This window comes from Corythoichthys intestinalis, chromosome 4, assembly GCF_030265065.1.
Source record: "Corythoichthys intestinalis isolate RoL2023-P3 chromosome 4, ASM3026506v1, whole genome shotgun sequence".
Lineage (NCBI taxonomy): Eukaryota > Metazoa > Chordata > Actinopteri > Syngnathiformes > Syngnathidae > Corythoichthys > Corythoichthys intestinalis.
In genome coordinates this window covers 47,230,046-47,241,411 of record NC_080398.1, presented here as the reverse complement: position 1 = coordinate 47,241,411, position 11,366 = coordinate 47,230,046, and the positions used below count along the sequence as shown (strand labels likewise).

General features: G+C 37.1%; 2 protein-coding genes across 3 annotated transcripts in view; both read right to left on the bottom strand.

Annotated features, from left to right (window-relative positions):
- Positions 1-262: 262 nt before the first annotated feature.
- On the bottom strand, positions 263-3,997 carry LOC130915050 (tumor necrosis factor receptor superfamily member 11B-like). 2 transcript variants are annotated; one of them, XM_057834738.1, is made up of 5 exons: positions 3,923-3,997; positions 3,059-3,455; positions 1,404-1,583; positions 904-985; positions 263-836 (listed from the first exon to the last, which is right to left on the bottom strand). In XM_057834738.1, the coding sequence occupies exons 2-5, from the start codon at positions 3,453-3,455 to the stop codon at positions 584-586; spliced, it is 912 nt and encodes a 303-aa protein (XP_057690721.1). In that variant the 5' UTR covers positions 3,923-3,997; the 3' UTR covers positions 263-583. The 2 variants fall into 2 exon arrangements, with proteins under 2 accessions (XP_057690721.1, XP_057690720.1); XM_057834737.1 differs by lacking the exon at positions 3,923-3,997 and adding an exon at positions 3,518-3,626.
- Positions 3,998-5,783: 1,786 nt separating this feature from the next.
- Positions 5,784-11,366, bottom strand: part of LOC130915401 (tumor necrosis factor receptor superfamily member 11B-like) — a 77,700-nt gene continuing 72,117 nt past the window's right edge. The window contains exons 5-6 of the mRNA XM_057835391.1: positions 9,359-9,583; positions 5,784-7,519 (exon numbers count right to left, since the gene is read on the bottom strand). Coding sequence (XP_057691374.1) covers positions 7,125-7,519; positions 9,359-9,583 — 620 coding nt within the window. The 3' untranslated portion in view covers positions 5,784-7,124. The remainder of the gene's footprint in view (positions 7,520-9,358; positions 9,584-11,366) is intronic.

The following is an 11,366-nucleotide window of genomic DNA, read 5'->3' as shown; positions in this document are numbered from 1 at the left end:
GGCAATGTTTGTGCAAATTTTTTGCTCTGAATGATTTTCCATCTTTCCTCAGCTTCACATCTTCAGATTTTCATGTTTGTTACACCTTTAGCTGGTATAAATGTAGTTTATTTGCAATGTATTGTTATAATGCAAAGAATAAAGTAATACTAATAACTTTGTTAACTACTGGTATCATCCGCTGATCATTGGGCAGTGCAATTTTAAATACATTTTATTGGCTGAAAAAGTAAAATAAGCAAATGCATTTAAAATTGTGTCATTTATTTTAATTTACTTAAGTTCAAGGTCTGCAAACTATCATTTGAGACATGGGGGATATACAGTTACCAAAAATTGGAAAAAGCTTTGTCCTGGTGAATCTTATACTTTAAACCCTTTACAGTGGAAGTGACTATTTTTGGTACTTGAAAATAATTTAACTTGGCCTCATGAAGACCTCACGACATCACAATTTGGGTCACGCAGGCCACAGTGTTAACATTTTCTATACAAGTGTGGCCTAAATGACTCAAAATGTGATGTCTTTTTTTAGTTAACAAAAATACTCACTAGCCCTACAAAGGGTTAAAAAATCCAATCTTCAGTTAAATGAGAATAAATGTGTTAATGTACAGTTTGGCTTTTGCTCTTGGATGTCTCTGAGTCTCTTGCCGAGCTTCTCTGCCACGTTGTTGAGCTGAGACGCTCTCAGCATACTGGGCAGTTTCTCGAGCTGCACCCTTGTGGCCTGATGGAGCCACATCCTGATGAGATCTAACCAATGATGTCGCTTCCCATGTCGAAGCAAAACTGAGTGCACGGTGTGCCTTTCCCGCTCTGGATTTTTTATGTACCTGTTGGAGAAGAGGTTAGTACGGTGTATAAATTGTGAAAAGACTTTTGAGTATTCAGTGGGCTCACCTGTTGACAAATCTCTTCATTTTCCCTGGACGCATTCTCTGCATACTAAAGAAGCTTGAGAGAAAGGTCCTCAGCAGCTCACCTGGATTGGAAAATTGAAGCAAGAATAAAATAAGAATTTGGGCTAATTTGTATCATTGCAGCTGAATTATTTAAACTGAAAAAAAAAAAAAAAACCCATAACCAATTCACATTTTTCATTGACATTTTTTTCCCAGTTATGATTTCACACACTAGTATACCACAACACTAACAGCTATATTATTTTGAGGAGGGATTGGGCAAAAACCCAAGATGAAGTCAGATTTTATCCAGGATTGTTCTTAATCCCTCTACCATGTTAGATTTTGATCAGTTCTTAGAAGTAGTTGTCTATGTGCACAACATAGTGGTGATCCTAAACTGGTATGGTTTGTCCTTGACAGAGGTCTGAGTTCTCCTGAGTCGTCAAACAACACTCTAAGAATGTTAGGAACTGCATCAAATAATATAATTATTACCTCCATTTGCAAGCTCTTCGCAAAGGCCACACACTGTGTCCTGGGTTGAGGAGCCATTGAGGAGCACCAGCTGCTCGCTGGCACATTTCGTGTGTTTGGCACACGCCTCTATTGCAGAGTAAGAGGCAGAAAAGTAGCCGCTGGAGCATTTTTGACACATTGTATCACTTTTTGATGTACCTGAAACAATAAATAATGAGTACATTGACACAACAGTTATGCTGAGTTCATAGTTGAATGCCTATCAGTCAATCACATGGCACAAACACAAACAAGCGTTCACCACCAATGGACAATTTCAAATTGGAGTATTCAATTAACCTAATGTGCACCCTTTCGGACTGTGAGCGGAAAATGGAGTATCCAGAGATAACCCACAATCATGTGGAGAGCATTTAAATTTCACAGCAGAAGACTTAAACAAAAATTCAAACCCAGATCCTTATCATAATAGTTTACCATGCTGGCAAATAAAATAAAATGAATAAATAAAGAATTACAGCAGTAAGTGAATCAATTAATGAATAAATATGAATCTACTTTTTCTCAAAGCTGTGACATTTAGTTATACAGTATATGACGGAAAACACTCAGGTGACTTGAAGACCCCCGATTTGGCCATATTTCATAATTGTCCTATGTGCATGTGTGATACATCATTGGAAAGCTTAAAATCTCAATTTTCTGGAGGAAGAAAATTTCTGAAGAGGAGGGCATTTAAAAAAAAAAAAAAAAAGAATTTAAACCCTTAAACCCTAACTTGAGGGGAGAGCATGAAAGAGCATAATTAAACACACCATGATTTAACAAGATATTATCGCGTACTTACCTTGTTTCGATCCAAAAACCCGTGCAGCATGTAAAAAAATAGATTATTAGAAGGTGTTGTCAATTTTATTCATGTTAGTACATTATCACCAAACCTTGTGGCCACAGCTGGACTTTTGGGGGATTTTATGGGTGAAACATGATAATATAACAAGGGTCGCAACACAGAAATCGCAGACATCAAAGAGTGGTTGAGATTTTCAAATATTTACCCTTTTAAATGTTTTTAATTTTTCTTATTTTTCTTTGTTTGGATCGATTATTTATCATTTAAAATATTGGGGAAATGCGACAGTAACAAAAAATACAAATAAGTGAGAGTTATGAGGTAGATATCCGTAACCTATTTACAGACACTATTTTTTTCCATTATTACGTAATTTGTTTAAAAGTTTAAAATATGCGAGTGAATAATTTTATTAAGTCGTTTTTTTAACGACTAAATATTAGACATCAATTAATGATTCTAAGCTAAAAATGATCGACATTTCGAATAATAACTATAATTACTTACCTTCTTTTTATGGCTGGTTTGAAACAAAAGCGTTATGCGGTGTCTGTAAACGGGGGTCTCCAGGGTAAAACGGACAAATCAAAAATAGTTCGGAGTCTTAATGCGACATGAAACTGCTATGGCAGCATATACTTTTGACATTTTTCTATCAAAGACAACAGTTCTTTTGGCCTAAAATACAGCAGTTTATTTTAAAGAGGGGTGCAGGAGTAGAAACTGCTTTTTCAGCCTTGTCTGTGTTTTCCGCCATATATGTATTTTGATTATCGCTAGTTTACCAAAATGCTTCATATGTATTAAAAATAATATGTACCTCTGGTAAGAACACCATGCCCGGGGTCACACTCCGAATGTCTATTGCAGTAGTCATACATCATGTAATAGCCCTCCTTGCATTGACACACTCTGTTGCTGCGTGAGCTGCACTCAGTCTCCACCACCTTGTCACCCACACAGAAGTTGTTGCAGTACAGACACTTGGGCAAATAGTTCCACAGCTCGGTGAAGTGCTCATCTTTGCACGGGGCACACTGTGTTTGCGTGGCGGCAGTGCAGTGAGCTGACATGTGCGTGCCCGGGGGACACTTCTTGCATGCGAGGGTCAGCCCCGTGTACGGATCTCTGTGCTCATACGTGGGAGGCGACCCTGTTGCCAAGTCTTGGCAGCAGACGCTGCATAACAGAAGCAGCAGCACTGATGACCGCAACATCTGATAAAAGAGAATATGGAAACATGAGTCATTAATCATTGCGGCTGCTGTAGGGTACTCACCATGCAGATGTTAAGGATATCATGAGTGCAGAAGGTCTCTGCCACTCATTTATATACTTGTAGCATCAAGCGCGGAACAAAATATGACACCTAAAGGTCAGACCACTTCTGTTCGTTACAATGATACTTAAATTAGGAAGTGTTTTAATGCCGTAATATGCACTATTGAGCAACAGTGGTATTGTCCAGGAAACTAAAACAGTCACTCTTTTGTGCAGTGACAGCTACATAAGTGATGAAGAGATTTATCCAGCAATATACTGTAAAGTGACCAGAAGTGCAGTACTGTGGTTGATAGTGAAGAAGCAAAAAGTTGATTTTCTCCATATAAAGGTTCTTTTAATTCTCTAAATGAACAGGAGATGACAACACACAACCTAGGAACAAAAAGAAAGCAATACTCACCTAAGCTAAATATGTTTATTAAGAAAAGAGCAACTAAAAGCTGACCGGCCAGGACTGAATCCCCTTGAGTGCCCCAGGTGCCTTTGAGAAAATTCCATCGCGATCTTCCAACGCTTTTACTTTTTGTTATTCCAAACCTAAAGAGGCAGGCCAACCTGTTAACCCATGAAATGGTTCAAACGAAAGTGAAATAACTAGCAGCTGCTGTGTTATCTCATCACCTTGTGAGAAAAGCTCCCATCCCTAATCTCCCAATAGAGTTACCAGTAACAGAAAGAAGACAGACAACATAGAAATGAATATACCAAGTAAAATGAACAAGTATATGGGAATAAATATACTTTATCTACCATAGCAAAAACATTCCGCTGGATGCAGTTGTTTCGTGACAGTTTAAAGCAATAGAAAACAACTATGTAATATAAACGACCTAGGCCTACATGTGAGAAATGCTTGCTCAAAGAATAAATATACAAATTCCAAATTTCTTAGAACTATGATAGCGGAGAAAATAATGTTTAAACACAAAATAATGACCCGGCTTGTGAGCATAGCCATTGTGTGGCAAATAAGTCACACCACATGCATACAGCACATAAACGCTGATGCACTCGAAACAGCTTAAAACACACGCACGCAATAAAGAGGAAGACAAGCACACACTCTTTACAATTTCTGTACCAATTCCAATCTGTCACGGTCTTTCTGACTTTTCTATCTGAGACTTAAATGAAGCCAGCTTCACTTCTTAGGTCCATTAAAGCTTGTTTCTCCGATAGCCGTGCATACTACAGTGGGTAGCTGCAGCAAGTAACTCTGCAGGCCTTTTTGAGAATGGAGTTGGATGGAACGGATTTTGGCCTTAAGTCGTCAAAGACTGTTAGTCCCAGCAACTTGAAACTCAATAGTTGACATAGGACAATTGGACGTTGCGAGGAGCAGCAGCGGAGAAAGATGTTCCTTGAGGTCAATGAATGTCTACTGTCTTGAGCAGGGGTGTCCAAACTATTCCACATAGGGCCGCAGTGGGTTCTGGATTCCATGCCAACAAAACAAGACCACACCTTTTCGTTAATCTGGTGTTTTACAAGTGTAATAAATTGATCATTTGAATCAGGTACTGCTTGTTTTAGGAGAAACGTCATTGGATAAACTGTCTGTGCTCATTTGGAAGGAACAAAAACCCTTGAGGACTGGTTTGGACACCCCTGGTCTAGAGTGTGTTCCCTCCAAGCCGCTCCACCTTCTATCAATATGCACACTCTGTAACTGTGACTGATTAGGCCGATGGCTGTAGTGTCATCTGCAAATTTAAAGAGAACCACGGATAGAAGGACATGAGTTGTTTTCGTTTTTTTTTTCTCAATGTCATTGTATAATACTTTCCTGCCTTTCATTAATTATGAACTATATCGTTGTTGTAAAGCACTTTGTGGACTTTTGGGGTTTTTGTAAAGGGCTATAGGAATAAATTTGACTTGATTTTTATTTGACTGCTTGTACAAGCATGTCTCGTAAAGAAGCATTTCAGTCAGCCAAATCATACGTGAGACTTCACATTGTAAAATCATACATACCGGTATTTAATTTAGCGAAGAAGAGTTGCTTGTTTGTAGGAAACTTAAAATGATGACTCATCCTTTTGATGATTCATCAATGAGGCGTGTTACTCTGATCTCGTAAAACAATATATGTACTGTATGTCATAATTTCCACAAAATATGTGTCCTAATCATAATTTAAGACTGTAGTGACTCATTGGTTTTTTCCATTCCCTATTGCCTGTTTAAGAAAATTCCTGTGACAGCAGAAGAAGTCTTATCTTTTATGAAGCACAGCATTTTTACAAAGCATTTGACATTTCTGTTACATGAGGCATAGAGTATATACATCAAAGTACATAACAATAAAAAGGATAAAAACCAAATATAAAACATATATCCTTTTAAGAAGTTGCAGCATTTAAAGTCCAATGTTTCATATACAGCAATCTGAAAAAAAAAAAAAACAAGAAAAAAAAACAAGCCGTAACATGGAGTGGAAAGTTTAAAATCTTTTTTTTTTTTTTTTTTTTTTTTTTTAAATAGAACACAATTGTACATTCATAAAGCTGACAAATACAAAATAAAAATTCCATTAAGCTTCACTTGCCAGCAGTCATACAAACACAAGATATACATTAAATAGCTCATACCTGGATTTCATTTTGAAATAAAATCCTTCCTATTAAATAGTAAGAAAACAAAGGAAAAAAACAACCCAAATTTGCTTACCCACTTTTCATATAATATTTACATTATAAATAGCTTCCATATTACTTTTCACATATTCAAACTATTGTCATGAAATATCTCCCAAAGATAAGGTAATGATTTGCTAAAAAACAAACAAACAAACAAAAACAAACAATCATGTGATTGAAATCCATCATAAAACTGAAAGTGAGCAAAAGTATTTGGGTATTAATTATTCACACTTAAAGAGGTTTTATATAATTAAATTATTACAAAACAAATGTACGGTACTATAAACACCTCGTTCTAATCATGTATGTAGCTGTAGCTACTTGTGTAGCGTTCTACAGATTGTTCATATCATGTGACCTATTATGCAAATGTACACTAGAACATAATAATAATGTAGCAAAAAATTACGAATGGAATGTTCATAACACATTACAACTACAGTTTGTTTCAAAAAATGTTTTACACTGTGTAGGCGCAACTAAAATTTTGACTGTTATAACTACGTAATATCTCATTTGTCTATGTGTTCTAATTTCATCAGTGTTATTCCCCCTAGGTGTTTAATGCGAATCAAAGCTGGGGATGGGCATAGAAAATGATTAGTTAATTAATTAGTCAATTTGTTGATCGTGCTGAAGTGAATGAAGCAGCTCAGATGAAGGCAGGTGCATTTTTGACTGCAACCATTCAAAAACTGTTGATTTACTGCTAACTGTTTTGTAGCTTGAATAAAATTTACTTGTTTTATGTAAGCTACAGGAAGCTGAAATTCTTTGGAAAGCATTACTGTGCTCATTTGTACGTATAGGAACATTCACTTTCACTCTCAGGGACAATTTCCACCTATTCCATCAATTTCTATCTACCTAATTAAAAAATAGGATTTAGTTATCTTTGTTTTGTAAGTGAATAAAGTAAATTTTGTGAAATGCCCATCCCTAACTGAAATTTTGCCTTCATTCATTGAATGGTTTAAGGGTTTTAAAGCACAGCTCATTCTGCAGCATGCTAACGAACATCTTTTCATACGTCTTGCGTGTGGAGGTGGAACCTATGATACGGCTGATCTTCTTCAGGCCTTTCAGAAGGTAGCGAGGTGCCCCTTTGCTGCGCAGCACCCTCAGACTGTGAGAAAGACCTTTGACTAAATCCAGGTCAAAGTTGGCCATCTTCCACAAGTGGAGAAGGTTCAGGATGTACTGCTGGGGCAGACATGTTGCCACTAGCGCCGATACGTCCTCCCGGTGAACTTTAACTCCCGGCAAGCTGTTTGTAACCTCCAAGAGGTCGACGAAAGTTACATTTTTCAGGGTGTTGCAGCGGGAGACCTTCTTCTCACAGTGGTTCACACCTGTATTTAAAAAGAAGAAGAAAATAATTGAAAAATGGAAGCGTTTGCTACGTGTGGCTAGCATTAGGTGAGCATATTTTGATTTCCAAAAAAGAGGACACTCTACTTGGCCTCGAGATACCTAAATTTTACTCAAAGTTCACTCAAAGATGTCTTGTCACTTTAATATATTTAAAAGTGTGCCTCCTCTGTCTGGATAGGAAAATTCAGTTTTATTTTAGCATTCAAACACTTTTTTTCTTTGATTTCTTTTTTTTTTTTTTTTTTATGAAATAATAAAGATAAAGCTACATCCATATAATCAGTCAGCAACGTCATCATTACACAGAAGTTGTTCAAAAAGTAATAGCTAAATATTTCATGAATCTAATGCAGAACAATGGAATTGTTGTACAGTCAATACACACACACAGTAGGCTATGTGACAACTAAACATTTTTAGAAATATGTTATATATATATATGATATCAATACAATTGTCGTTGACAAATTGTTATTCCCACTCAATTAATATCCTCATTCAATGTTCTATACTGCACGCAAACAATAGCTGAAATAAACTGACAAACTTAATTCAACCAGCATGTTTCCAAGCGCAGCAGTTCAAAACTACATTTCTCATAATGCCTAGCATTATGAGAAATAAGGCGTAGCTCACTGACAACTACCCTATTAGCAAGCACCTGTAGCCAAGGCAAAAATCAAACATTGCTGTAAAAGTCTACAATCATCGGCAGCGCAATGATGCGACAGCAAACGGTATTTTACAGATCACACCGGTACAAAGCTCCAACAGAAGTCAACAGTTGTCGAAAGGTAAATTTAGCAAGTGTAAATACGGATAGCCTGTAAGCTCCTGGCGTGACGAAGGTTTGTTTGGGAATGACGCCATGATAAAGCCATGATAATGACTGCGCAAGCATGCGCGAATTTGTATCCGAAGTAGAAAAAATATATTTTCGACTTAAATACTCTTTTGGGTACATGAGCATTTGATTATATACCTATTGACCTTAATAAAAGTCTTAACAACTGGGCAGGCTCTCTGGGAACATGCCAAAGGCAGGACATTACCGTAGTATTCTGTGCAAAGCGTCAGTCAATTTCAATACACACTAATTGTTCCCGTGAGAAATAATGAAAACCGGACATTTTCATGAATTTAAAAAACCCGGACGCCACGGACAGGATGTAAAAAGTGGACATGTCCGGGCAAAAAAGGACGTTTGGTCAACCTAAACTAGCGCTATACCGCACAGTCACAGGTTGAAATTGTGACTTTTCTAGTCTATGTTCTCACTTGCTTGGCCGTGTTGACATAAAATTAGTCAAAATTTGTCAGAATTAGCTTCACCCCTTAAGATTTGCAACTATTAAAGCAATTGAAGCAAAACCAATTCAGTGCAAAGTGCAATTCTAAAAAAAGCTTGTGAATTTAGCTTGTCAGTAGATGAGGGTTCACAGCTCACTTCCTTCCAAAACTCTCTTGTACCACAAAATATACAGCAACGGACTGTCAACAACAACATTCAGGTCATCATTCTGAGAGAAGAGGGGAACTATTTTGTAAAATATGCAGCATTGTGGTTGAACACTAAAATATGTTAGCAACTCATAAAAGATTGTGAAACACAAGGGATCACTGTCTGTTGCTTGTAGGTCAAAGGTATGTATTGAAATAGCATTTTGCACAGCATAAGTATTAGACTCTGAACATGTAACCTGTTCCTTGAAAGAAGCAATTCACTGTCCGCCAATTGCAAGTCTGTGGTGTCCTGAAGGGACTGCCAAACAGAACCCCGCCCCAATTAAAAAAAAAAAAAAAAAAAAACCCAATACCTTTTATGATGCCATACAGCTTGTCCTGGTCCTTGTTCTTCTGCCTCCACAATCGTAGGAGCTGGATGACTTGCTGCTGCGGAGAACAGGCCTTCTTCAGATTCTCCACGCTTTTACCATCTACCCTCCGTCCGGGAAGACTCTCCAGCAGACGCTCCAGGGGCACAGAGGATAGCTGCAAAGAAGCGAGTGACTGGAAGACTGCCTCCTCACACAGGAGCGCATCTGGAAAGAGGGAGCAAATCAGTTTTGTCAGTGGCCTTGTGGCATAGAAACATGTATTGAAGAACGTAATTTTGTGTTTGGGCGGTTCTTTTTCATTTTTAATTGTATCGTTTTGAAACTGGGGATTTACAGTACACAAATACTACTGGTTGTTCATTAGTCAAGCAAATTCTTCATTTTGTTACTGCACTTTGGGATAAAGGAAACCACTTTTGTTGTGAGGAATATGTTGCATACCGTATTGGCCCGAATATAAGACGGCCCTGATTATATGACGACCCTCTCTTTTTCAAGACTCAAGTTTGAATTAAGACTTTTTGAACACCAAATTCATTTTTATACAGAAAATAATTACAGTACATCCGAAACAAATGATTATAACAATATATCTGAGAGAAGAAGCATGTTATTTTGCCTCATTCAAATCTTGATATCTGAACATTTAAATATGTAAACTCAAGTGTAATCACATTCGTAAATGAATGGCTTCTGGTTTTTGAAATGTAAATAAACCAATCTATTGTGATAAAACAACAAAATTGCAATAACTGCATCAACCACCAAAGTGAAGTCTAACTGTAACTGTAGTCTTGAAACAAATCTAAATAAGGAAAAACATTGCAATAAAATAATCTGTCACGACAGCACATCGCTTAAATGATATCTGGCGCCACCTAGTGTCGTGAATGGGTACAACGTCTAGACTGCGAATATAAGACGACCCCCTCTTTTTCAGTCTTATTTCAATACAAAAAACACCGTCTTATATTCGGGCCAATACGGTATATTCTCATCGGGGTTTTTTAGCTACTTTCCCAGCATTCAATAGGCAAATAGAAAATGCTTGCAATTTTGGCGTTTTTTTCTACCCATTATCTTCAACAATCATTTTATTAAAGGGAAAGACAACATCTACTGTAAATGACATTCATGTGAAACACGGTTGCTCAAAGTATTTAGGTATGCAAATTGAGAAATATTTTGAGACCTCTGATACTGGAGAAAATAATGTTTGAACGCAAAAAATGACTGCGCTTACAAGCGAAGCCTGTTTGTGACATCAATTGAATCCACTCACATAGGATGGTTCCGCAGTACTTAAGTACTTACATCTACAATGTGCCGAGTGACTAGTACTTTCACACTAGTTTAATCTTCCCAAAAATGTTTTCCCTGAGTACTGGAAAAGGTGAAAACCTGTGGACAACGCCAATCTGAATCTAATACCCAGAAAACGTGCAAGTCTGCTTTGTTGCAAACTCACTGAAGGTGGTGGGGTGAGAACAACATCCGGGAAGTCAACCATTGTCAGTATGTAGAAATGTAACAGTAATCTACCCAGCTGATGACCTTTCATGAGCACACAACAACATAAGCATGGACAAGAATCAATTCAGAAGCTGCAGGTGATTTTCAGTATTAATGGTATCACGAGGAAGGGTTGGCAATCTGGGATAGCCGCATTTGATTGGCTAAAATCTTACTAGGATTAATAAAATTAGAACTTATTATTAGTGATGCACGATAATGCATTTTTCAGCCGATACCGATAACCGATAATTTCCTCCTCGTTCCAACCGATAACCGATAATGTCAAGCCGAAAATTTTATTAAAGATTTATGTAAAATTTTAAAGTATACACAAGAGAAAATATTGCTGTGCAAAAATAATATTGCTCTTTTTTTTTTCAACATCAAATGTGAACAAGTAGTAGTAGTAGTAAATTCCAACATCTAAATAAAGACAGATTGTCTGACATTGTGTAATGGTAAACTTTTGGCA